General features: G+C 31.6%; 4 protein-coding genes across 7 annotated transcripts; 3 read left to right on the top strand and 1 right to left on the bottom strand.

Moving 5' to 3' along the window:
- The first annotated feature begins 41 nt into the window (after positions 1-41).
- Positions 42-10755, top strand: LOC107370001 (uncharacterized). Of its 3 annotated transcripts, none has more exons than XM_089268499.1 (14): positions 42-249; positions 2024-2291; positions 3213-3581; positions 4486-4680; positions 4764-4879; positions 7140-7257; positions 7501-7720; positions 7902-8050; positions 8129-8293; positions 8964-9055; positions 9169-9277; positions 9595-9843; positions 9928-10262; positions 10328-10755. In XM_089268499.1, exons 2-13 carry the CDS (start codon positions 2231-2233, stop codon positions 10029-10031), a joined length of 1947 nt encoding a protein of 648 aa, XP_089124625.1. In that variant the 5' UTR covers positions 42-249; positions 2024-2230; the 3' UTR covers positions 10032-10262; positions 10328-10755. The 3 variants fall into 3 exon arrangements, with proteins under 3 accessions (XP_089124625.1, XP_015793462.2, XP_089124626.1); XM_089268500.1 differs by having other exon boundaries at positions 120-249; positions 2271-2291; XM_015937976.3 differs by lacking the exon at positions 2024-2291 and having other exon boundaries at positions 115-249.
- A 5570-nt stretch (positions 10756-16325) lies between these two features.
- Positions 16326-18390, bottom strand: LOC107365376 (cytochrome P450 4C1-like; the record flags this gene model as incomplete). The annotated part of the gene is given in 4 exon segments (NM_001323140.1): positions 16326-17325; positions 17429-17498; positions 17570-17852; positions 18094-18390. Coding segments are annotated over 4 exon segments (1650 nt in total), but the record flags the coding sequence as incomplete, so codon positions are not given.
- Positions 18391-19544: 1154 nt separating this feature from the next.
- On the top strand, positions 19545-22842 carry LOC107365342 (uncharacterized). 2 transcript variants are annotated; one of them, XM_089267704.1, is made up of 4 exons: positions 19552-19708; positions 19845-19894; positions 20024-20801; positions 20874-22842. In XM_089267704.1, the coding sequence occupies exons 3-4, from the start codon at positions 20252-20254 to the stop codon at positions 21899-21901; spliced, it is 1578 nt and encodes a 525-aa protein (XP_089123830.1). In that variant the 5' UTR covers positions 19552-19708; positions 19845-19894; positions 20024-20251; the 3' UTR covers positions 21902-22842. The 2 variants fall into 2 exon arrangements, with proteins under 2 accessions (XP_015788333.2, XP_089123830.1); XM_015932847.3 differs by lacking the exon at positions 19845-19894 and having other exon boundaries at positions 19545-19708.
- Positions 22843-23256: 414 nt separating this feature from the next.
- On the top strand, positions 23257-25859 carry LOC107365363 (syntenin-1). Its single transcript, XM_015932858.3, has 4 exons — positions 23257-23499; positions 23906-24334; positions 25043-25482; positions 25609-25859. The coding sequence occupies exons 1-4, from the start codon at positions 23449-23451 to the stop codon at positions 25661-25663; spliced, it is 975 nt and encodes a 324-aa protein (XP_015788344.1). The 5' UTR covers positions 23257-23448; the 3' UTR covers positions 25664-25859.
- The last annotated feature ends 494 nt before the right edge of the window (positions 25860-26353 follow it).

The following is a 26353-nucleotide window of genomic DNA, read 5'->3' as shown; positions in this document are numbered from 1 at the left end:
ATTGGCTAACTCAGCCGAAGCGTTTTCATTTCAATTAATGCGCCATTAAACTCGGCTATTTATTCATCACACTTTTTAATGTTAGTCAATTATTTTCATTTTTTATTTGTTAATTATTTGTTCATTAGAAGTATCAAAGTAATGATAACCATCAATATAAATGTGACAATGTAAACGAAATTAATTGAAGGTGGAAATGGCAACTTGAAATCAATTTGTTGTTTAACCATTTGTTTGTGTTTATTGACGGTAAAAAACTGTTACATTGAAGCTGCTTGCTTTATTAGCTTTTGTTGATGTTGTCTACTGTTGATTATTTCAATTTCAACTTGTTTCTTTTTTGTATCTTAAATAACATCAACATTTACATGATAATAATCAGTATAAATATGTGCTGCAATACCATCAACAGTGGACTTAAACATCATTAAAATGATTATCATCATTTGACCAGGCCTGAGGGTTACTTTATGCAATGTGTTTTTGTTATTAAACATCAGAAAGTATATTTTTTGGTCAACATTTTAACCCATTGATGGAGGATAATGACAATGTTGATGATAATGATAATTACAATGGTGCTAGTGATGGTGTTGGTGATGGTGATGATAATATCCGTCAATTGTTACTCTCTTGCCTTTTTTAATCATCATTCCAATGCTATAACTGGACAATTTACAGTTGATTTGTAAAAGAGAGCAGACATTATAATAACCATTACAATTAACTATGCTTAACAGTTATAATAGTTGTAATTATCATTCCTATCTATTGTGGGTGATATTTTGAGACATTCAATCCATGAACATTGTCGGTTAATCTTGACGGAAGTTGGTTCCGTCCAAGTTGAACCCTCGAGGTTTAACCCAATAAGCCTTTAAAGTTGTATTTATAAATAGATGCAAATATCTGTGTTATATTTTGAGTCTCGTGCCATTTACTTTATGAGTTAACATAAATAATGAAAAGTTATTAATATAAGTGTTCACATCTGGACTATTTTTTGGGTTATTTTTTTCTGGTTTTGGTCGACATCAGTTTAAGGTGAACGGTTGAAGGTCAGAAAATGTCAATCGTGTTTAACCCAATTTTGAGTGGAAACAGTTTGACTCTTTGAATATTTAATCAATCACCAGCATTTGGTCAACTCTTTACAGATGATTTTGTTTTTGACAACGAGATTAACCATTGATTAACTAATGATGATGTATTTGCAAGTCAATGAGACAACTTAATGCAGATTCAACATGAAGATTAATGGTTCAAAGACTCTATCAGCTTTGATTGTTTCTGATTGTAAATTATCAAGTAAAATAAACTCACATAGACTTTAATTAATAAATCAAATTCATCAAATAATAAATGAAATTGTTGAAGTTTATAGCAATTTAAATTGTTCATTAATTGAACTGAAAACGAGCAATTAAGTTGAATCAGAGGAAATAATAATGATAATGTTAGTTGATGTCAGTGAAAAGAAACACAAAATAGTCGAAGCGAAACAAAATAAGTAAGAAGATGATATTGAAAATGAATGGGAAAAGAGAGAGGAATGAAGATAATGGAAGAGAGAAGAGAGGGAAAGAGAGAGAGATGATGGGAATGATGATGATGATGATGGTGAGGATCTTTGGACGGTGTTTGGGCCATCGGTGGCGAATGGTTTGTAAGTTGAAGAAAGAAGAGAAAGAACGAAAAGAAAGAAAGAAAAGTATGAATGAAAACAAGTTTGACAGTAAGGTGAGGCTTTATCATCATCATCATCATCATTTCTGTCTTTCTTCTTCTCTTTCTTTCTCATTCTTCTTCTCTTTCTTATCATCATGAGTGAGTTGCGCACATTATGAGTGAGCTTAAAGAGCGTCAATCCAAGTCTAAAGTCGTTCTCAGTTCCAAATAACTTAACCTTAACGTAACTTGTTTTATAACTCAAAGTGCTTTACTAACATTCAAACTTCAACTAAACTCAACTTTTGTAATAACATGAAAAAATGTCTAATTTTTGTTTCTTTTTTACTTTGAGTAACTTTTTTCATCTTTTAATGGATAATTCAAGATCCAATTAATGGTCAACACAATCAATGATTAAATTGATTGGTTTGTCACAATTAATTGTCTTCCAATAGTCGATATCTTTTTGATTATCATTTAAACTCTAATTTTTTGGATTATCTTTTTGCTTTCATTGTGTTCAATCAAATTGCGGATTTTTGTGAAAATTATTATTACAATGGATTATTTAATTGCTTCTAAATTGTACACAATTCTAGTTTTGTTGTTAACAATTAAAGGTAAGTTTATTAATCATCATTAATCAAGTAAATCCACCTTTCAATCAGTTTTTTGTTTCTTTTCATTCCAACATTTCAAGTTGAAATTGTTTCATTCATTGGCAACTTATTTATGGTTAACGATTTAATTGCAATCGAGCAATTAACCTTATTTTAGGATTAAAAGTTTAATCAAAAGATGAGAAAAGAATCTTCAATATTTCCAATTAAATTATAACAATTTTAACTAATAAACAGTTATCCTAAATGGATATTTGAAAGTCAGTTTAATAAATGAAACAAGATTAATGCTCAAACTATCAAAATATAATAACAACTGAAATATTTTTTATACTGAAAAAAGTGCAATTTAAATAAAATGATATCAATTACCTTATCATTGAATCCCTTGCCGTTGAGACACAAAAAATACTTGAATCCATTATTCAAGAGTTAACCTAAAATACGGTTTCTATGAATTAACCTGCAATATTGTCATCTATGAATGGACTTTTTTCAATTCACTTCATACTTTGAATTTTTTGCTTCTTGTTTTTTTCCTTCACTTGCCTTTCCTCTCTTTCTCTTCTTTCTTTTTTTCTCTTCATTTTTTCTTCTCTTTCTAATCTTCTCTCAATTCTCCTCCTTCTCATCTTATTCACCTTTTCTCACAACTCACCGTCTATCACCAAAAAAAGTCTCAAAAGAAGAGCGTAAACTAGAAAATACCAAAGATTGTACTTTTTTCCTGTTCTTTTTTTTGTTGTTGATGTTGATTTTGGTGCTTCATTTTATCATCATCTTCTTCTTCTTCTTTCCTTCTCTTCTTCTCTTTCTTTATTCACCTCACATTCTTCATCTTCTTCTCTTTAACCTTCTCTTTCTTTCTTCTTCTAACATGTTGTTTCTCATCCACTTTTTATCCTCTTCTTATCATCACAGGTTACAACTGTACCTGTTACTTTCCCATAGAGTATCAAGGTACTTTTATGATGCAAACCCAAGCTTCATCTTCATCATCTTCTTCAAATGAAGTCACATATTCGGAGATTACCATTGAAGCTGATGCCATATCACCATGGGGTTCATGTCATGAACGCAATGGATCCAATGTTATCCTAACTGACTCAACTGGACCAGATACAAATTGTATGAGATGTTTACATTTATCACTTAAAACTGGTAATATATTACAAATACATGCTGAAGGATTGGCTCGATGTTACACTAATGTTGAAGCTGCTAAGGCCACTTGTCCAACCGATAAAACTCTGAAAGAGAATAGATCAACATTAGAATTAATCTTATTTCGTAAGTTAATTACAATTACAATTTATATTTATAGCAATTCTTCAAGTAATTTATCCTTCAATGTATATTATACGAGAAACAAGGGAAAAATACTTGTGTTTTCACTCCCTGATCATGTCGAGATTATTATCATTTTGGTTGTCACTTTTTTCTTGTTATATTATAATATTTATGAATAGACATTGAAGCCTCTTCTCACATCATAAAAACCTGTCCATATTTTGTGGGGTTCATCTCATTGACAAACCTTATTTCCTGTTAACATTCATTGTTCCCAAACATTGTTAGTGTTAGCACCTTGCAACCTTATAGCTTCCGGTAACTTCACAGGATCAACATTTTTTGTCATAATATTCATAGGAATATAATGGCCAGTTTTGGGTCCTTCTTGTAGTTATTTTCAGTCCTTTTCACTACTTGTTTTGGCTACTTTTTCATTCCTTTTTTTGCTTCCTCTTCGTAATTATCTTGAATCTTGATTGTTCCTCCAAATGTTCAATTTTAATTGATTGTTAATCCAGTTGACTTGACCTTGATATGGATTCCTTTAAATACAAAAATAAGGTTTCATTAACTATTAATAAATTAAAAGATAAGCAATTAATATTGTGATTGTTTAGATCACGATTTCAACAATAATAGACTTACCTTTTGAAATTGAAATGAGCTTCTATTAACTAACTTACTTGATTCATTTCATTATCATCTAATAACTTTCATAAATAACCTGTTTCTTCTCGTTATAATATACATTGATTATGTTTACTTCATCATCATCTTCATCTTCATCTCCTTCTTACTCCTCATACTTTTCATACTTTTCATATTCATCATAATCATCAAACTCATTATCATCATTATCATGTTCATCATCATGATATTAATTCAACTTTTCATTTACCAGGTAAACATATTCCAGTAGAAAATATTGAAACAATTGAAAAGGTTTTCTGTCCAATTAATGGTCGTTATAAGTTGACTTATACAACAAACAATGGTCAAGACCAATGTACTTCAAGTCCATCCGATATATCAAATTGTCCAAAAGGGAATGTCCTTTCAGCTCGTTTCCGTAAATGCCAATCAATTCCTGATCAAGGTAAGAAAAGAAGAAATAAATATTCATTCTTTCATCATTTTCATTATTGAAACTTATTGATTAAATGTTATTTGTTTCAACAGAAATCCAATTTCAATGTTTGGGTGACTGGGAAAATACTAACGGAGGAAGTGACCGATTCATCGCTCTAATGGACCTTTCATCGGAACCAAGAAATAGACCAAAATATCGATGTGGAGTAAGTGCACAAAAAGACATTATTTTAATACTAATCATCATCTTTATCCGTTGGTTTCAAATATAAAAACGGAAATGGGTTGAAGATGACAAAAGGTGCTTTACAGGAAGTGTCTCATTTAATATGTACTTGGAGGGTGAACCTTACTTGGGTTAGTCTATTGACTCAACCATAGACTCAACTCAACTCTAGACTGAGATATTGGTTAAAGGATCGTTAGTGTCTTTCATTGGCATTATTATTAATACTCAGACTAGGCCTTGCCTTGACTTGATATTCAATTAATGAGTTGTTTTAAGCACAAAAATAGTCAACTTATTAGTTTATAAATGTTAGGATTTCCGTTGAAACATATAATAATAATAATAATAATATCCAACTGTGAATATCTTCTTACAATGTTAGTCTTGTTTATACATTTTCAATTCACTGTAATTCATTTTTAAATTTTCATTATGATGATGAGGATGATTGTCAATCATGAAACTGGTAAATGATCAGGATGATTATGATTATGATTAAGTGAGAGTGCAATGGTGAATTAAGAAGAAAAAGAAAGCAAAAGAAGAAGAAAAATCATCTTTCAAATGCTTATTTCCTTCCTTCTGTAATATCAATTTTCGATATGCTTTTTAACTCTAAATGCGTATAAACATGAAACACCCTGAGATTTTTCATTATTATACAATATCATTCATTCATTCATTATCATTATATTATTATTGAAAGGTTTTACACTTGAGCAAGAAAAGGCCGATTACCCATCATAATCATCATCATCATCATCATCAGCATCTTCATGGTGAAAATTCATTGTTACATTGTAAAGTATCTGAGTTGTTATTGTTTATTGCTATTGATATGCTTTCTTGTTTGTTACACTGGTTAATTCATAATTTCATGTTTAATTATTACAGGCATTATTAGCTTATATTAATGGTTAAACTTGATTTACCCATTGAATTAACTAAAAATAATTGTTAGTAAATTGTCAAATTGTTACTTACTTGTTACAACTAGTTAATAATTATGTACACATTAACAGTCAATATTGATCAATGTTTGGTTCACAAGTAAAAGTTGGTTAAACTGGAACAACATTGTTTATTGATCAAGGCGTTTCTATCTTGAAAGTTAATCATAAATTATTGCCAATTCCCGATGAATTTGAGGTTCTCATAGGCCAATCCTGTTTCCATTTTATACCGATTTTGTTGAATATTTTTGGCCTTTTTTCATAGCTGAAGGCTCTTTATGGTTCAACTTGAAATCTCTTTGAAGGTCCAATTCATTTTAACCAATTTCCTTTCAATGTTAATCAGTTTCTTTACCATTCCTTAATCATCATCAACTGTAACCAACCAACTCGTAAAAAATGATCAACATGAGAAACTGAATTGAAAGGAATAAGTTGATAAAGGGAAAACGAAATGGCAAAATAATCTTTTAGTTTAAAGTGAAAGATGATCAAGACTTTCCGGTTCAATAGGAACTAGGAATTTGTTAATATATTATATAATACATAAGATGAACTTTCCATTAAAGCAATCGATTTAACCATTTAACCAGCTTAAAAGCCTTCTAGAATTGATTATTGTTGTTATTAAAATACAATTATGTTGACCAACACCGGTTTTTAAGCTTCAGCCAGTCCATCTTTAAGTTAGAGATTCCTTCTTTTTCTTCATGGATTCTTGGTTTCATTGGTAATATTATATATTGTAATATCGATAGTTAAACAGTGATTGTTGTTGTAATTGCTGAACATCAATTGATTGAATTGTTTCTTGACTGTCTTTACTTGAATCCTTTATTTTGTTATAACACTTCAATGGGTGTAACAACAGCATTGATCCTTAACCCGTTGCCATACTTTTTATTGAGTAATAAACTCTCATAACTTGCTTTGTTGATCAATATTAGTCCATCAACAGTTTACTGATTATTATCACAAGGTTGGTTGTCTTGATTGTTCACAATCGAGCTTTTTTGATGATACAATATATTCTGGTTGAGTCTGATAGTGAAAGTTTTATTGAATGATGACAATAAGCTGTTCATAAGGAGACACAAAAGCACAAAAGGCTTTCCCTTTTCGTTGTTGTTATAGACTGGATATAAATGATTGATTAACCATAAATTAATTAGAGTCACTTTAGATCAAATCTTGATCTTTGACAAATAAAAATAATTTAAAAGCACAAATTAATTTACAATTAAAACTGTTAACTAATTATAAAAATATTTGTTTTAATTTTAGATGTTTCGGGAAAACTCAACCAACGGACAAATTTATGTCTCACTCTCAGCTGATTCAACTTGCTCAACCAATCTCGTTAATGCAAGGATTGGATATGAAACATTAACATTGACTCCAAGTAAGTTATTTGTTTATTTGATTAATAATTATCAGATACTAATGGTCAGTTATTTGCCAATTAGTAAATTGTCAAGAGCTTGCTAAACAATCTCAAGTTCTGTTAATTAAATATGACTTTAAATTGGTGCATTTCATTCATTTACACTTACACGTTAGTTGAATGACTTGAAGCCATTTCTAATTGAAAGAGTAAATTGATCAAAGCTAATTAACTCAATTCTTGTTTATTGTCAATCAACAGCAATTGGTGATAAAATAATGACTCGATATCCGATTACTGAGAGCATCAAATGTCGATTTCCTGATTGGACTCAAGGAAAATGGGATCGAAGTCGAATCGATGGAAATCAATTCAAGTTTAAAGATGTGGTCAACAACTACAGGACATTAACATCAAAATGTATAATGAGACAATCAAATACACCAAATGATAGATTCATTGTTCACAGTTCAACTCAATGGTAAGTCGATGAATCCAATGCTTCAGCTGATTGATCAACAATTTCATTTCAGTTTACCAACAATTTGCCAAAAATGATTTGTTTTTTTGGTTTGAATGAACCAGAAAAATGGTGAAATTATTGATTTTCATTTTGATTTGAATGTTTTACTTACAAACCTTTCCATTAATCATTTAAATAGCGGTGAATCATTTTACACTTGTGTTTGGATGAAAAGACGATCAGCTAATACACTTGAGTTTCAATTCGGTGCCAAATCAAGTCCTAATTTATTGGCTCATTTATGTGATGATCAACATTTTACATCAAACAATTGGATAACCCAAGGACGTAAGTTAATTAACAAATGAAATAAATTGATTTAATTTTAAATTTGATTCTAAATTTGAACCATTTCTTGTTTTCCAGGTAAAATCGTTACAATTCAAACTCCTTGTCCAATTACCGGTGATTATACAGGAATCGTTCCCAATGTAACTGGATTATGTGCAAAAGTATCATCTGATTGTAATAATCCTGATATAATGTATCATTCAGTTTCCAGTTGTGAAAATGCATCTCATGTTTTTGAAGGTAAATACTATTTTCATGAGAAAATAATTGAACTTTTTTGACCCAAAAAAAGGAAACATTTTATTCAGTTTTTTCTTGAATAAAGTTTCTATTAATTGAATGATAAATTGTAAAGTATTTGAAATTAATGACAAAATTGTTTGGTTGGTTGAATAAGACACACAAATTGGTGTAATTGTAGAGTTAACTGTCAATTGCTATTATTATATTCATATTCATCTAGATCATTATTTTTCGTTTGATTTTAATTCACTTTTTATCACCATCACCATCATCAGAACCATCATCAGCAACATCATCATAATCATTGTAATCATCTTCATCTTAACCATAATTTTCATGATAATTCTCATCTTTTTCATTTCAACATTTCATTGAAACTGACCAAACCCAATCTCATTGTGAGTCTTTCATTTGTAAAAGTTAATTGAGTTAACTATATTTAAGGACACAATCAAATAGCGATATCAATCTGAGTTGAGTTGAGTTCATTTTAATTGTATTCAATGGTTCGTTGAATTTAAAATCTGATTAATTTTTGCATTAATTCACTTTAACCACAGTTCCTTAATCAACAAACCAACTCAACCATTTTGGTCAAACTTTTTCATGTAGATTCGTTTTAATGAAAATCACCTTTTTAATAACAATTATCTTTAATCAATTACAGAGCGTGAATATCGGTGTTTAGGGAACTGGGAAGAAGACGGAATCCTTTATACATTCACTCAACGCAGAGACGCAACTGGATATCAATGCTTTGTAAGTATCATCAACTGATTATTGTTAAATTATTAGTTGATTGGAAATCAATTGAAATATAAAACTCTTTCAATCACATGATATTAACTCTTGCAATTTATGATCACATTTAGGCTGGTAAAATCTTGGGTAATGGTGAAGTTGCTTACATCAGAGAAGCTGGTGAAAATTGTATTCGAGCTGAACATCCATTAACTGTTGGAATGAAAATCACAAAGCAAGGTAATTACTAATTAGATTGTTAATCAAATAAAATAACCATTTGCAAGTGAACGGTTCACTTATTTCAAGTTCAATGAAATGGCGGAAATGATGAGCTTCATTCAATTTTAATCATTTTCAATTGTAAATGAAAATTTTAAATGAATCCAATTTTAAACTAGACCCTTGTTCCCAAAGACCCATTAACCAGTTAACATATAATCACTCATCATCCTGCCAATTGATCTTGATCAATATAAAAGTCACATTTGATTATCCATTAATTCATCTTAATTTCTTCATTGTATTCAACAATTATCTTTACTTTTCATTATTAGTGGCTTGTCAACGGATCATTACAACGACAAAAGCTCCTTGGCCTTTAAGGACTGATAGGATATACCAAGTGCACAAAGCTCAGCCATCATTTCAACCAGCACTAAGAACTGTTTCGACTAAACCGATAGCTCAACCTTTACCTCATCATATTCCTCGTCCAATTCAGTCCATGTTGGGATTCAATGACAACAACCCTCATTGGTACCAATCTGATCCTCCAGCTAAAAAGATATGGAAACCTGCTTCAAGTAAGTTACCTTAACAATCACAATAAAACTCAACATTAACATTAACATTGTCAATTAATTGTTGTATTTCTTCTCCCATTACAGTTACACCATTTAAACAATCAAAAATGCACAGAAGTTCAGGATCGTCCATTAGTCCAATAATTTTGCTAACAATCACCTTTACCTTCCTCAACTGTCTATTGTGATGGAAGGCTTAGCTAAAACAAAATATTTTTACATTGTTGGTTTTGTAAATGTTTTGTTATAACTTGCTAAATTGCGTCAATTATCTGCGAGACTCCGAATGATTTGAAATAATTGCTTGAACACAATAGATAGTAAATCGGATCATAAATCACCATTCAACTAAAGGAGTGAAAAGGACCCACAAAAGAGCATCTAGTCAATAGTTGAAACAACTCTTCTAGACACAAATGGTAAGGTTTATAACTCAATTTGTCTGGAGTAACCAACTAATCGCTTTTATTTCATATTTTTTCAGAGCCAAATATGCGAGTCTGTGATTGTCATCAAAATCATTGGTTATTGCGATGAATGTACAAATAAGAAACCTGAATTTCTATCTCATCTAATGTCCAGTCAATTCTATAATCATCATGTCTTTATCCTAGTCGGTCAAAGTAGTGGCTAACCAAAAGATGGAATAATATAAATTGCCCAAAAATTATTCAGAAAATAAAGTGATTAGATATTGTTAAGTTCACTATCCATTGTAAATGTATAATACTAAACGAAATTTTTGTCGAAGTTTATGGACAATTTATCAAGTCTATTCTGTAAAACTAATTGTAATTATGTAATTAAACAACAAATAACATTATGTATAATGTTGATTATTTTCAACTAAATAAAAAGTCAATTACAAAGCTAAAAATAATGTTTCTTTCACTTCTTATGGTCAAATTTGAACTTTGATTGAGTTTTGTTGATTTACTGATCCTTATTATGATGATTTTTGTTAGCTTGTTAATGAAAAGACACAATTGTCACATTAATGCACAAATTGACCCAACTGTGCCGATTCGGATTCAGATTAATTTCATTCAAACTTAGACTCTGTTAGTTTGTAGAGACATAAAATCTGAGTCCATTCGAGCCATTTAAAAGTTTCTCTAGTCAATAGTTTTCAAGAAAATCGAGTTAGAAGTTGAAAGTTGGAATCGCTTTTATTCAGTTATGGAAGTAGATTGAGCAATGAAACTTATTTGAAGAATGTAATTTTTGATGCTCAACCAGAAAATGCACTTATTTTGCTAAATAAAATTTTCTGTTCGAAATAAGACAGATAAGTTCGATTCTAAGTTAAACTGGCCGCATTTTGTAACCATGAGAGTTAGAGAGCTAAAACCAATGATTCGTCTATTAAAACTCTTTGTGCAAACCGAGGATTGAACAGTTTTTTCAATTAAGCGGTAGTTCTCTGAATTTTGGCCATTGGCATCGAAATTTTCATCCTCAATATTTCGATAATTATAGCTACTACAAGCATCTTTCGTCGCCCAATCACTAGATTTTATTACGGTCAATAATATAAAGAAATTTCTGATCCTTCAAGATTGTCGGAAAAAAAGTTATAGCATTTTATTTGTTATGTTACCAGATTTTAGATTTTATGCATGAAGGTAAATGGTTTTGCAAACATAAATCTTATATTGTGTTAGAAGGATATTCACTATTGTATCAATTAGCCCGGATTTTTTCGTTACTTATCCATGTTTGATAGTTAGTTACTGCCCATAATAATATCTAATATCTGGTCAAAGAATAATTAATGTGGGTCCAATTGTTCTCGAAATATTAAGGTTCAAAGTTTCGCTGCTAATGGCCAAAATCAAGAAAACTATTGATGAAGTGAGAAAAAGGTTTGTTCCTTGATGTACCCAGTCAATTTTTATGGATGAATCATAAGTTTGAGTTCTCTAACTCTTACGGTCAAAGAATACGGTCAGTTTAAATGAGAATCGCTCTGATCTGTTTTACTTCGAACATGGGGTTTTATCTATTAAAATGAGTGCACTTACTGGTTAACCATAAAAAGTTACGCCAGTAAAATGAGTTTCATTGCTCAAGATGCTTCCATAATTGAACAATAGCGAATCGAAATCTAAACTTTGACCTCGATTTTTGCAAAAACCATCGATCTTACAAATTTCTTAATGAAGGTAATGGATGCAGTTTTTATGCTTCTACAATTCATCACCAAGGTTCAAATTTCAACTCAAATGTTAAAGCTTTGACAGCACTTCTTTCGATTGTTATACCTAGTTAATAATAAGCTTTCACTATTGAATGCAAACTTATTTGGTTTTCTACTAGAAAGATGTATTGTGCTAGAAAGATATTAATTAATGCATAAATGTGCCCAGATTTTGCTCGTTCCTGAGTCGTATTTTTCAGTTTGTTATTGCCCATAATAACATCTAACGTTTGGCCAAGGAATGTTGGCTTTAGGTGCAATTATTCTCGAAATATTAAGGTTCAAAGTTTCAATGCTAATATCCAAAATCAAGAGAACTATTGATGAAATGAGAAAATAATGCGCTCTATAATGTGCACTACCAGTTTTTATAGTCGAATCATAAGTTTTAGCTCTCTAACTCTCATGATAACGAAATGCGGTCAGTTTAACTGAGAATCAAACTTATCTGTATTATTTCGAACAGAAAATTTTATTTAGTAAAATAAGGGCATTTTCTGGTTGAGCATTATACTTTACCTTAGTAAAATGAGTCTCATTGCTGAATCTGCTTCCAATATTGCACAAAAGCGAATCGAAATCTAAACTTTGACCTCGATTTTTGCGAAAACTATCCACCTGGAAAATATTTGAATTGCACTTGTGGACACAGTTTTTATGCTTCTACAATTAACCAACAAGTTTTATTTCTCAACTCAAATATTCGAGCCTTGACAGTTCTTCTTTTGACTGTTATGTCTGTTTAACACTCAGCTTTCACTATTGAATGCAAATAAATTTGCTTTACTAGTCGCAAGACTATGTATTGTGTTATATATTCATTGTTGTATCAATAAGTCCAGATTTTCACCGGTGTTCAATCATGTTTGTCAGTTTGTTATTGCCCATAATAATATCTAATATTTGGTCAAAGAATGATGATCGTGGGTGCAATTATTCTCGAAATATTAAGGTTCAAAGTTTTGATGCCAATGGCCAAAATCAAGAGAACTATTGATGAAATGAAAAAAAGGTTTAATCATCGATGAAGAGCGACGATTTTTATAGATGAACCATGAGTTTAAGCTCTTTAACTCTCATGGCTACCGAATGCGGCCAGTTTTACTTACAATCGCTCTGATCTGTTTTATTTCGAATATAAAAGTTTGTCCGGCAAAATAAGTGCAATGCCAAGTTCACCATAAAGAGTTAGATTATTGATGTGAGTTAAATTGTTGAATCTGCTTCCATAATGGAACAAAAGCGAATCGAAGTTTAAACTTCGACCTCGGTTCTTGCAAAAACTGTTCATCGCAGAAATATTTTAAAAGCACTAATGTGTTTTGTTTTTATACTCCTACAATTCGCCATCAATTAGATATTCTTAACTCAAATGTTCGAGCTTCGACAGTACTTCTTTTGATTGCTATGTCTAGTTAATAATAAGCTTGCTCTATTGAATGCAAATGTATTTGATTTTGGTAACTGTCCATCGGAGAAATATTTTAATGTCACTAATGCATATGTGAATCGAAGTAGCATAAAAATTATGTCCATTAGTGTTATTAAAATATTTCTCTGATGGACAGTTTTCGCAAGAACCGAGGTCAAAGTTTAAACTTCGATTCGCTTCTGTTTAATTATGGAAGCAGATTCAGCAATGAAACTCATACCAATAATGTTACTTTTGATGCTCAACCAGAAAATGCAAAGATCTTACTAAGTAAAACTTTCTTTTCGAAATAAAACAGATAAGTTCGATTCTAAGTTAAACTGGCCTCATTCTGCAACCGTAAGAGTTAGAGAGCTTAAATTTTTGATTCTTGCATAAAAATTGAAACTATACATCATAGACTGAATTGGTTTTTCATTTCGTCGAAAGTTCTCCTGATTTAGACCATTGGCGTCGAAAATTTGAACCTTAATATCTCGATAATAATTGCCCCTAAGATTATCATTCTTTGACCAAACATTAGATTTTATTAGAGGCTATTATAAACTGACAAACATGACTGAGTAACGAGGAAAATCTGGGCTGATTTATATAATAACTAACTTCCTTCTAACATGAAAGAAGACTTGTGTTTGCAAAACCATTTACCTTCATGCATTAAGTCTAAAATTTGGTAACATAACAAATAAAATGCTATAAATTTTCTTCCGACTATCTTGAAGGATCAGAAATTCAATATTTTATAGAACAATATCAAATCTAATGATTTTTTACAGAATGAAAATTTTAGGTACTATGATTCTCGAAATATTAAGGTCCAAAGTTAATGGCCCAAAATCATGAGAACTATTGATTAACAGAAAAAATTATTGAATGTATGCTGTTTAACGACAATTTTTATATACGAATCATAAATTTTAGTTCTCTAACTCGCGCGGAAACAGCATACGTTCAGTTTATTCAAGAATCGCAATTATCTATTTTATTTCGAAAAGCAAATTTTATTTGTCAAAATCTTTGCATTTTCTGGTTGCGCATCAAAATTAACACCTTTAGAATGAGTCTTCATTATGAAATCTGCTTCCATATTTGAACAAAAGCGAATCGAAGTTTCAAATTTGACCTGGATTCTTGCGAAAACTGTCCATCAGAGAAATATTTTTAAAGCACTAATGGACACAGTTTTTATGTTGCTACAATTTACTACCAGATCTAAATTCTTAACTCAAATATTCGAGCTTTGACAGTACTTCTTTTGATTGTTACGCCAGTTTAATCATAAGCTTACACCATTGAATGCAAATAAATTTGCTTTACTAGTCTCAAGACAATGTATTGTGTTATATTGCAATTATTGTATCAATAAGTCTAGATTTTCACCGGTGTTCAATCATGTTTGTCAGTTTGTTATTGATCATAATAGCATCTAATGTTTGGTCAAAGAATGATGATCGTAGGTGCAATTATTCTCGAAATATTAAGGTTCAAAGTTTCGAAGCCAATGGCCAAAATCAGGAGAACTATTGACGAAATGAAAAACCAATTCAGTCTATGATGTGTACATCTTATTTTTATGCACGAATCATAAATTTAAGCTCTCTAAATCTTAAGGTCGCAGAATGAGCCCGGTTTAACTAAGAATCGAACTTAACTGTTTTATTTCGAAAAGCAAATTTTGTTGATCAAAATCGTTGCATTTTCTGGTTGAACATCAAAAGATACATTATCGGTATGAGTTGCATTGCTCAATGTGCTTCCATAATTGAACAGAAGCGAATCGAAGTTTAAACTTTGACCTCGGTCCTTGCGAAAACCATCGATCTTAGATACTGGTTGAAAGCACTAATGGACACAGTTTTTATGCTACCACAATTAATCACCAAGTCTTAATTCTCAACTCAAATATTAGAGCTTTGACAGCACTCATCTTAATTATTGTGTCTGTATAATCATAAGTTTACACTATTGAATGCAAAGAAATTTGCTTTTCTAGTCGTAAGACTATGTATTGTTTTATATTTCAATTATTGCATCAATTATCTCAGGTTTTCATCGGTATTCAATCATGTTTGTCAGTTTTTTATTGCCCGTAATAATATCTAATGTTTGGTCAAAGAATGTCGGTCGTAGGTGCAATTATTCTCGAAATATTAAGGTTCAAATTTTCAATACTAATATCCAAAATCAAGAGAACTATTTACGAAGTGAAAAAAATATGCGATCTATGATGTGTACTGTCTATTTTTATGACCAAATCATAAGTTTTAGCTCTCTAACTCTTATGGTTAAGAAATGCGGTCAGTTCAACTAAAATTCGAACTAATCTGTTTTACAGAAAAGGGAAAATTTTATTTCTCTATATTAGTTCATTTTCTGATTGAGTACCAAAAGTTGTACCAGGAAAATGATTTTCATACCAAAATCAAGATTCATAATCGTACAAAAAGCGAGCAAAGTTTCAACTTCGAACTCGATTTTCTCCAAAACTATTGATCATAGAATTTTTCAAATTTTATGTCTCAGTTTTTATGTCGCTACAAACTGACAGAGTCTAAGTTTGAAATAAATTTTATCTAACTCGGTTTTGCCCATTTTGTCGACGTTAAATGTGACGATTGTGTTTATTGTTATTTTAGTATCAACTCTTTAGTTATTATAAATATATTTCAATCAAAAGGTAGCTATTAACTTCAGATCATGAACCCAAGAGTAAACAAAGGGATCTGTCCGACAGTGTGAAAAAAATGAATGAACGCAGTGTAAATAACAAGAATAAATTTATTTGATTGATTTAAATTTGAAGTTAGAAGATCAGAATGATTAAAAATTAGAATGAAATGGTTATTTCGCTTATTGGACCATATTCAATGACCCGTAAGGAGTTCGATTGAAAACTCTTTCGTATACTTTAACTTTGATTGGAACTTTAGGTCTAAGAACCATTTCCATAGTGAATAAAACTTTATCAGGTTGATCGAGGGAAACAAATCGATAATGGCGGATCAATCGAGCTAAGACAATTTTAAGCTCAGCAAGAGCAAATTTTTGTCCAATACAATTTCGTGGTCCAGCTGAGAAAGGGACAAAAGCAAATGGATGTCGACCACCAGAGTTTTCAGGTAAAAATCTATCAGGATTGAATACTTCAGGATCTGGGAAAATTTCTGGATCTCGGTGGAGTTGATAGATGAAGCAATAAATGACTGTTCCAGCGGGTACAACATGACCTGAAATGGTCATATCTTCAGTGGCTGATCTACCGATCAACGGAACCGATGGGCAAAGTCGCAAACCCTCTTTAACAACACAATCTAAATATTTAAGCTGTTTAATAGCATCCAAAGTAATTTCAGTTGTTGATGATGAATTGGATTCGTTTCTCATTTCTGAATGTAAATCATCAAATAACGAGTCAACTTCCAATGCAAGGCGATCTTGTACTTCCATGTTGTGGCCAAGAAGATAAATTATCCAAGACATTGCCATGGCTGTAGTGTCATGGCCTTCAAACATGAATGTATCTACTTCTTCTCGAATATCCTCTTCCGATAGTTCACCACCATTGATATGATGTTTCAAAAGCAAGTCCATGAAGGCTAACCTTCTTTCACCAGAAGCTGGCATTGACAATGAAATGGGTTCACCTGAACCAGTTGACAAACTGATTGTAGATTGTCGTCTCCCTTGCTTGTTCATCATTTCATCTTTACGATCTCGAATAACTCCCATTGTGAAATCATGAAGATGCTGAACTTTACGTCTAAACTCTTTACCTCGCTCCAGACGATAGTAGATTGCATCTGGCCAATAACTTGGTTGCATCAATCTTTCAAGGAAACATTCTCCGACTCTGAAAAATAAATTTAAAAAGTAAAATTAAAGAATGATTCAATTTTTTGAGAAAATTCAGGTACTTGGAGCATTCCGTATCATTTGATGTAATTTATACTTACTCATAAACAGCTCGACAATAACTATTGTTAGGGTTGTTTTGGGCACCAATCGATACTCCCATTATGGTTTCTAGACCATAGTAAAATTTAGGATTAGAGAGGTAATCACTGATCAATCTAGATTGATTTGTAAACACTTACCACAGATTATGTCCAATGTACAAGCAGTAACAACGGGTACAATGTCGATTGCTTCACCAGATCTTGCGATTTCTCTTAATCTTGAAACCATAATGCTTCCTTGTTCATTGAAAACAGGCACAAAATCGTGTAGAATCTTGAAGTGAAATGCTGGAACCAAGAGTTTCCTTCGAGATCGCCATTTATTACCAGTTGATGTTAATAAACCAGTTCCTAACCATGGGTGAAGTAAATCATATTGAGATGATTTATCGAGGAGAAAGTTGTTGGATAAAATTGTTTCAACTGTCTCTGGTTTCCATAGAATAACAACAGGTTCCCAGCCTAACCAAAGTCGAAATATCCTGTCCGAGTCATAAATTTGAGTGTAACCACGGACTGCATTTAAAAGCACTGGACAATCACAATATTAAAGGTAATAGACGAGAAAGAAATTAGAATTGGGTAAAATATAATAAATAACATTTGTTTCCAACATTTGTTAAAACAAATCTCCACAATTTATCAAAAGTAAATTACTTACTGTAATAAAGATCCTTTGAAGCTTCATAGTCAGCGCCAATATATTTAAGTATCTCTATTGGTAAATTTCCCATCAATGGGTTAAACGATTTGGGTCCAGGTAATTTATCGACCATTTGGTTTCTCCTTCTCATTGCTTGAGCTCTTTTGTACAAATAATAATAACCAAGGAAACATACTAGAACACTTAAAATAATCCTCAGTATGAGCACATGAAATGGTAAAGATGAGCTAGCAGGAGACGCTAATTTTGCTGTCTCAATAGGATCCAATTCTGGTTGAATATCTAGAGTTGACATTTTTTTATCACAGAAACAGTTATATCACTAAATTAACAAAACAAACCAAATACAGAATAAAGAATTGGTATTCAGTAACACATTGATTAAAAGAAACAGGCGAGAAGAACGAACAAAATAACTAAAATCAAATGCCTGGCCAGAGTTGGCAGAGCATAATGACAGTTGCAAAGGCGCTCAAAATGAGAGTTAAACAATTGAACAGTTTACTCACTCGCTCATTCTCTCTCCATTCCCTGACTCCTTTAATTGATTCAATGATCATTGAATTTAACTAAAATAGTTGAAATAGATTTAGTAGCTGACAAATTATTCAATCAGAGCGTATCAATAACGGATACAATCATTGAGCTATTTCTTAACCTTGACCATTTCTTGTTACACTCTTTATTGTTATTAAATTGTAACAGACTAATTATTCTGCTAGCCAAATCAGCTGAAATCAATGATTTCCCTTGTATTATCCTTTAAACCAGTAAAATAAACGGAATTGACTCTTTTCCCTTCCATTTTCACCCTTGAGTTGGAAACTTGCGATTTGTCAACCATTGTATTCGTTTTCAACAGATTTGTGTGAATGGTCATAAAGAAATGTTAAAACCAACCTTGGCTACATCAATTATATTATTTGATTATTCTGGGTAAGTTAATTTCCTGTTTACCTTAAATAAGATCAAATTGAAACGACGGTATGTAATAGTTTAACGATTAAACATAATTTAATTGTACAATTAGCTGCATAACAATATGACAACATATTTTTATTGTGTTCAGTGAAAAAACTGATGCTTTGGCTACTGAAATGAATTACTTAATATTCATTTCTTAAACATTAAGGCTTATATATTCAAAGAGTTCACTTGATTCTGATTCTTTCATGCTTGAAAGACTTAATTTATCATCTTGATTTGTTGATGACAATATTAAATTATTTTCATTTCTGGACAAGACATTTTCATGTCAACTTGGAACATTATCTTTACTGAAGAGATGTTGCTGTTTCAACTTTTCACGCTAAGCTGGTTGAGTGAGTGGTGATCAAAAATATTGATTGAGCTGAATTGATTGAATTGGGTTGATTATGAAATGAATTTTATTGAGTTTTTCAGATAAATCCGAGTTGTTCCAAATATTGCGCTTCTTTCTTTTTGTTTAATGTAACCTAGGTAACTCACAGTTGTTAAGTTAGTAATTTTGTTTTGCTATTATTGTATTGCTGCAGTCAATTGTTATTTTTATTGAATGAAATAAGAATTTTCATCAATTGTCAACATCTTGATTGCTCCCATTTGATTGACTGGTTCAAATAATATACACTGTAAGTAAATTTAAACTCTTGCCTCCTTCTATCCATCACATGTAGCTTTAAGGTGAATCAGTTTCACGCTAGTCTTTCCATCTTGATGGTTGTTTATGGTTTGTCTTTAATGTATATTTAATCTTTTCATCATTAGCTGATTGAATTTCGTTCTTGCTTCTGTTCGACTAGATATTGTTAATCATTGTAAGTTCGAGTATCCTGTATTTTTATCACGTTATTTGATTTGGCTTGGTTTTATGTTTCTTTCCATTTCCTTATTTCCCCTTTTCTGTTCAATCAATTTTTCTAATTCTTTTCCTCATTTTTTATCAGGTTTTTGGTTAAAGGATTGTGGTAAAACATCTATCATTTGAAGATCTATACTCCAATTGACCATTTCAACAATTCTAATCGGAACATGAGGTGATATTTATGGAACACATTTAATAGTAAATATTCTCAACTTCGTGGTTACTCCGAGGTTTAACCTAATCACACTAGTGTTACCAATACAAGTTATTTATTATCAATTTGCTCGTATATTTTGGTATTTCAATATAAATGGAGAATGGAAGCAGAGTGTCACCAACTCCTCGGAGTCAAACAATCCGAGATGTATACAAATGTGGATTTCTCAAATATTTTAGTAATGTTCCTAAAGGTTGTAAAGTAACACAGGTTCCTGTTAAATATTGGGTTACTTTTGCTATCATGAATGAGGTTGACCCGTTTCTTGAGCTGTATAGTGAAAAACCTTCAAGTGTTATAGCTAAACCAACCTATTGTTATTCACTGAAAGGCTGTTTACATCTATGTCCTGCAATTGTGATTGATGAAAAAGAAAACTGCTTTGAGTTCTCAATAACACTAGAAAGTCAACTCATTCGTCTGGTGGCTCCAACTCGTCAATCAATGGATGAATGGATTGATTGTATAAAAACAAAATTGAAACAGATGAATATAATTGGTCCTCAAGATAATTATTACACTAAAGAACCTAATTTCACTCTCAAGCCTAGATCAAGTAATCAAAGTTCACGACCTTTACCACCAATCCCTCCTTCACCTAATGAGCATTCACAACTTCAAGCTCCTATTACACCGCCTAGAGGTAAAGTTTCCTCATATTTTCAATCAAATTGATAAAAGGTTAACACTCTTCTTTCTTCCATCCTTTAAACAGCTTTAACACCTACTTCATCATCTTTGTCAATAAACAATGGATCTTCAGTCAATCTAAGATCCTCGACAACAAGCCTCAATCAATCTCTTCCATCGACACCGCCACCACCACCACCTCCTCCCAGGTCAGCAATCAATTCTTCTGGCCAATCATTCACAGCAACGCAATCTCTTTATGGTGATATTCCGGATGAAGTGCAAATAAATTATGAACCAATCTTTGGTCCTGTTGCCAATCAATCATCTGGATTATCATTTCGAAATTCAGTTTTACCTCATGAAGAAGGGCCTCCTCCTTATGAAGATGTTGAAAATTCAAGGGTTATGAGTAGCAATAGTTTTGGTCAAATAGATCAATTAACTTCTGACTGTACTTTATTATCTCTTCGTGAATCACAAATTTTACGTCTTCAAAAAGAGATTGCTCATAAAGATGGTGTTAAAGTAATGGTTCGTAAAAAAGATTGCAACGAATCAATCGCCTTAGTAGATTGGTTGGGTAAAGTTTGGATTGCTGGATGGAAACAGAAAATGTATCCTCAACTACATAATACCTTTCACATTGGTGACTGTTTAATTAGTGTTTGTGGTGAAAGAGTTTATGATTCATGTCAAGTTCTTCGGCTCATGAAAACTCAACCCTTAATCGTTGAGATAATATTGAGTCGTGTTCCTTATGGTTTCGTTTTTGTTCTTAAACGAGACTTTGAGGGGCAAGATTTAGGAATTGTTCGTGATGGGAATACTGCCGAAGTAATCCAAGTGATTCCTGATGGTCTTGCTGCAAGCAATGGATTAACCGATAGAGCACCTTGCGTCGATCAAACCAAAGGTAAAGATTGCAATTGGGTTATCACTGAAATCAACAATAGGCCATTAAATTTATTTTTCAAAGGAAGTGAAATACGTGATCGATTGAATGCCGTTGGTAAAGATATTTCACTTTTATTTCAACCCTCTGATTTAGTCAAGGTTCTCAAAAAACGACTTAAATCTTTCAAAAATTATAAAGATTATATCGTTCAATAACACATCTTGCCTTCAAAAATTTTTTCGTTACGCTTGGCTTCTTTTTCTCTCTCAATTACCCGTCTTTCACTGTTGTCTTCACCACCTGCATTAACGCCATCATTACCTCCATGATCATCACCATCAAACTCATGTCTCCGCTATCTCAGGAACACTTAAAAGAAATCATCCAAGAAATTAACATCTGCTCGTCATGAATTGTTTACTGAACTCATCGATGGATCTGAAGCACTTTTCCCGAAAAAATTGACTCATTTTGAATCATCAACTCTACTTAATGCTTAAAATTCTTGCAATTTCAACTAACTTATATTCTTATACAAAAAGTTCACCCAAATAGAGTGACCAAGACTCAGGATCATCATCTAGACCAAAAAATCTTAGTGAAATTTGCATAATTTCTGAAATCCTCATTGCTGAGCTAAACTCATATCAAATTAATTATTTCGCCTTTTTGGAAATTTTCAAATTTTTTGAACATCAAATTTTTCAAATCATTATTCAGTTTAGATACAAAACAAAAACTGATAAAGAAACACCTATACAGATGAAGAAAACAAATATAACAAGGAAAACGAATTTAATGTAATATTAATGATATACCTTGCCCTGTCAAAATGGACATTCCAAAAGATATCATGATTTTTGAAGGTTGTAAAAGAAAAAGCAACTTAAGACAAATTATTTATACGATTTCATTGTAACAATTTAAACCAAAAATGACTTGACAATCTCTATTAAGATTGATAGCTGTGACAAATTTTATTCATACAAGACAATACAATTTCCTTAGAAACTCAGTCTTGTTTATCTTGAATGGAATGCCTTGTGAAACTTAATATAACTTTTTTTTTGTTAAAAATAGATTCTCATTGTCCAAAAAATAAAAAAACAATTAAAAAATCAACAATCGTTGAAATAAATTATTTTTAGATTTGAAATTGTGTTGAAATGTGGCCTCTTCATCCTATGGAGCTAATTTTATTTTAATGGTTGAATAATTAATCGCCTAATTTACCGAAAAGTCAATTAATGCTTCCGTTGAATCATGATTGTGAAAATCAGCTTTTAATGGTTAACCATGTTTCCCATGATTGATTTTGTTTCAATGGTTAAAGCTAAACAACAGTTAACCTCAAGAATGTTCAGCCTCCTGTTTTGATAAAGGAATTAACAGTGATATCATGAATAAAGATGATTTTTGATTGAGAAAAATTCCATTTTTCCTTCGTCGTTAGAAGATAAAATTAATTATCAAAATATTTAGTAATTGAATGTTGCGCTTCAATTGTCAAAGGAAAAAATGAGGAGGGAATAACCAAAGAGACTCTCTGCTAGTCATTTTGATGTTTTCTTTGTCAGACGATAGATTTACTTGATAGAGGCGTTGAAATCACCGTTATTTTCACCTGAATTTCTGTTATTATTTCATTGTTTGTTTATTCTGTTTACCTGTGGACAACAATTGCGAGAAACACACAATATTGTGCCAATCTTCTAGAAATAACATATTGATACTGTCGTAATATTCTACAAATCTTATTAAAATGTCTTTATATCCTTCCCTTGAAGATATGAAAACGGATCAAATGATCCAAGTAAGTAAATTTGATTGATTATTACATTTCAAACAACCTTTTCCATGTATCATCTTTGTTTATTTTGTTTAGTGGAACCATAACTAAATTATATCTCCCACCTCCTCTTCCTTTTTAGTCCCCTTTCATTTTTATGCTTTTAATATTGTTTGTCATTCTGCGTTAAGCCTTCATTTTTCCTCTAATTTTCTTCCTTCTATATGAAAACAAATGACACAAAGAAATCCATTGATTTGTTCCAATGCTTCAGATCAATTAGTCTTCTTTCTCTACCAAACCGACCCAGTTTTTCTGGTGTCATTTTTGTTCTGTATCATGTCAATCTTTGCACCTCATCCTCTCATGGTTCTTTGTCTTGATTTTCTGACCTCTTGGCTCATCATTTTATTTTTTGTTTTTTACTCAGGCTCAAATAAACACTGCTACTCGAGTTTCTGCCAATTCATCATCAGCCGAAGGAGGTTATCCTACTCTTTTACCATTCGCTTCATCACACCAGCCAACATCTCCTTCAGCACCATACCCTGTTGACTCTAGGCGAATAGAGCAGAATGAATTACACATGTACCCAGCTCTGGTTGATCTTCACGAGTATATGGGCCTTAATCTATCTTCAGCCGAGCTTGCTCTAGTTGCTAGTCCAAACAATACTGTGGCAAATTTATCTTCCCAAAGTTTGGTCTCAGTATCGCCTGGAAGCGCTAATATGGTTGCTCCTCTTTCTGGTGAATCCGTAGGCCTTAAACGAGCTGCTGTCACTCATGGTCTTCGTCAACTCACTCTATGTAAAGATAAAAATGGTAAAGTTGGACTTCGAGTCCGAACTTTAAATAAGGTGAGATTACAGAAATTTTACTCTATTATCTATTAAGATGAGTCAGTTGTCTTACTAGCTGATTTGCTTGATTTCCTGATTTATCTGGTTTCCATGCCTCTAAACTTTTAGTCTAGATAATCATGAGAAGAATTTCTTTGATCAACTGTGCATCTTTTTTTGCGTATTACAAATTTTTCATACAATGTAGACTGTATACTATTTTACTTAATACTTGCTAACAACTTTTTGTATTCAAACTTTATCTACATGAACATCGATATCAGAGTTGACTTACTCATCTCGTTTATTCTCAGAACTTCAGGTTTAATAATTTATTAGATCATAAAGAGTTTAATAATACATGAAATGACACTAGTTTATCTAACTAAAGCTTGCACTCCAAAGCTGAAATATCAATATAATGTATAATAATATTGCGTCATTATTAGAAACATTTCATCAAGCTGAGACAATCTATTTATGCACAGTTCGTTTAATCTTGTCTCACTTCTTGTTTAATTCAAAAATACAAACCAGTATTTACATTCTAATTCAGAGTACAAATGTATTTCTCAAAAAGCATACAAGTCCATTAACCTTTGAATGTCTTGACCATTTCATGCTAATTTTCATTAATAGCTTCAAACTGATAAAATAATTTATCATTTACTTGCGTCATATTTTTATCACAATACTAAAAATGAACTTTCTGAATCATTTGTTTAGGGTGTTTTTGTTGTGTTAGTCAACGTTGGTTCCCCTGCAGCTCTTGCTGGACTCCGATTCGGTGATCAGATTTTGCAAATTAACGATGAAAACGTTGCTGGATATTCTATGGAGAAAGTTCATGATATTATCCGTAAATCACCAGTGAATGGAATCAACATTGTTGTTCGAGATCGTCCATTCGAGCGCACAATAACTCTCCATAAAGATAGTAACGGTCACACTGGATTTGCCTTCAAGGATGGCAAAATAACTCACATAGTCAAAGACTCGTCAGCAGCTCGTAACGGTTTATTAATTGAACACCATTTGTTGGAAGTTAATGGACAAAATGTCGTCGGTCTCAACGATAAAGCCATTCGACAAATCATCGAGGAAAACGAACGTGTTATCACCCTAACCATTATGCCTTCAATGATTTTCGATCACATGGTTAAAAGGTAGTGTATAGAAAAACATCAATAACTTGATTATCCCCAATCAAACTGCGTCATATTTTATATGAATTAATGTATATCGATTTGTGCAAACTTTAATAATTTTTTTCTCTTTTCTTTTTCCTGCAGCATGGCTTCCGGTATGCTTAAAAAATTGATGGATCATTCAATTCCTGACTTTTAATAAAAAACCCATTGAAACAAACTGACATTCAAGCAACATTATCTGACATCTACAACTTTTCAACTAATTGCAATAGCCATATTCCGATGTGTTTTATTTTTCAGTTTATTTTTCTCTTTCTGTATTTTGACATTTGTTTCTTTCCTTGATTGCTTCAATAATGAAAAATTACTTCCAGGTTTCAGTTTAACCTAAATCTTTAAGTCTCGTTATTTTAAAGAAGTGAACTAGGAAAGTAATTAAACAATACAGTTTATTCATTCAAGTATTGAACGATAAAAATTTTCTTACTCGACTTACTCTGGGAATTAAATTAATGAATACAGTCAAGTTACAAATTAATAACTAAGTTTGATGATGAAAATTTCGATAAAACTCTCAAATTTGACAAGTGGAATCATCGGAAGTAGCAAATGATTACCAATTTGACATTTTAAGTTAGCTAAGCTTTCTTTGATACACGACTAACCCATTCCAGACGGTAAAAAACATTTTAATGCATTCGGCCATAATAAACAGGAGGACAATTCTGTCCGGCTGTCGAATGTCCACCACCCAGGTTACTACGGGATTGCCAGAACCACTTTTCAGTATTTCAAGAGGTAGTTTTGGTTCAATCAAAGTTTGAGCAAGTATTTTAAGGCAGCATAGATAATAATTTTATTTAATCGTAAGTAAAGTAATCATCAA

Source organism: Tetranychus urticae, chromosome 2, assembly GCF_039701765.1.
Source record: "Tetranychus urticae isolate SD_2017Ah chromosome 2, NJAU_TeUrti_SD_1.0, whole genome shotgun sequence".
Lineage (NCBI taxonomy): Eukaryota > Metazoa > Arthropoda > Arachnida > Trombidiformes > Tetranychidae > Tetranychus > Tetranychus urticae.
This window is presented reverse-complemented; position numbering and strand designations above follow the sequence as displayed.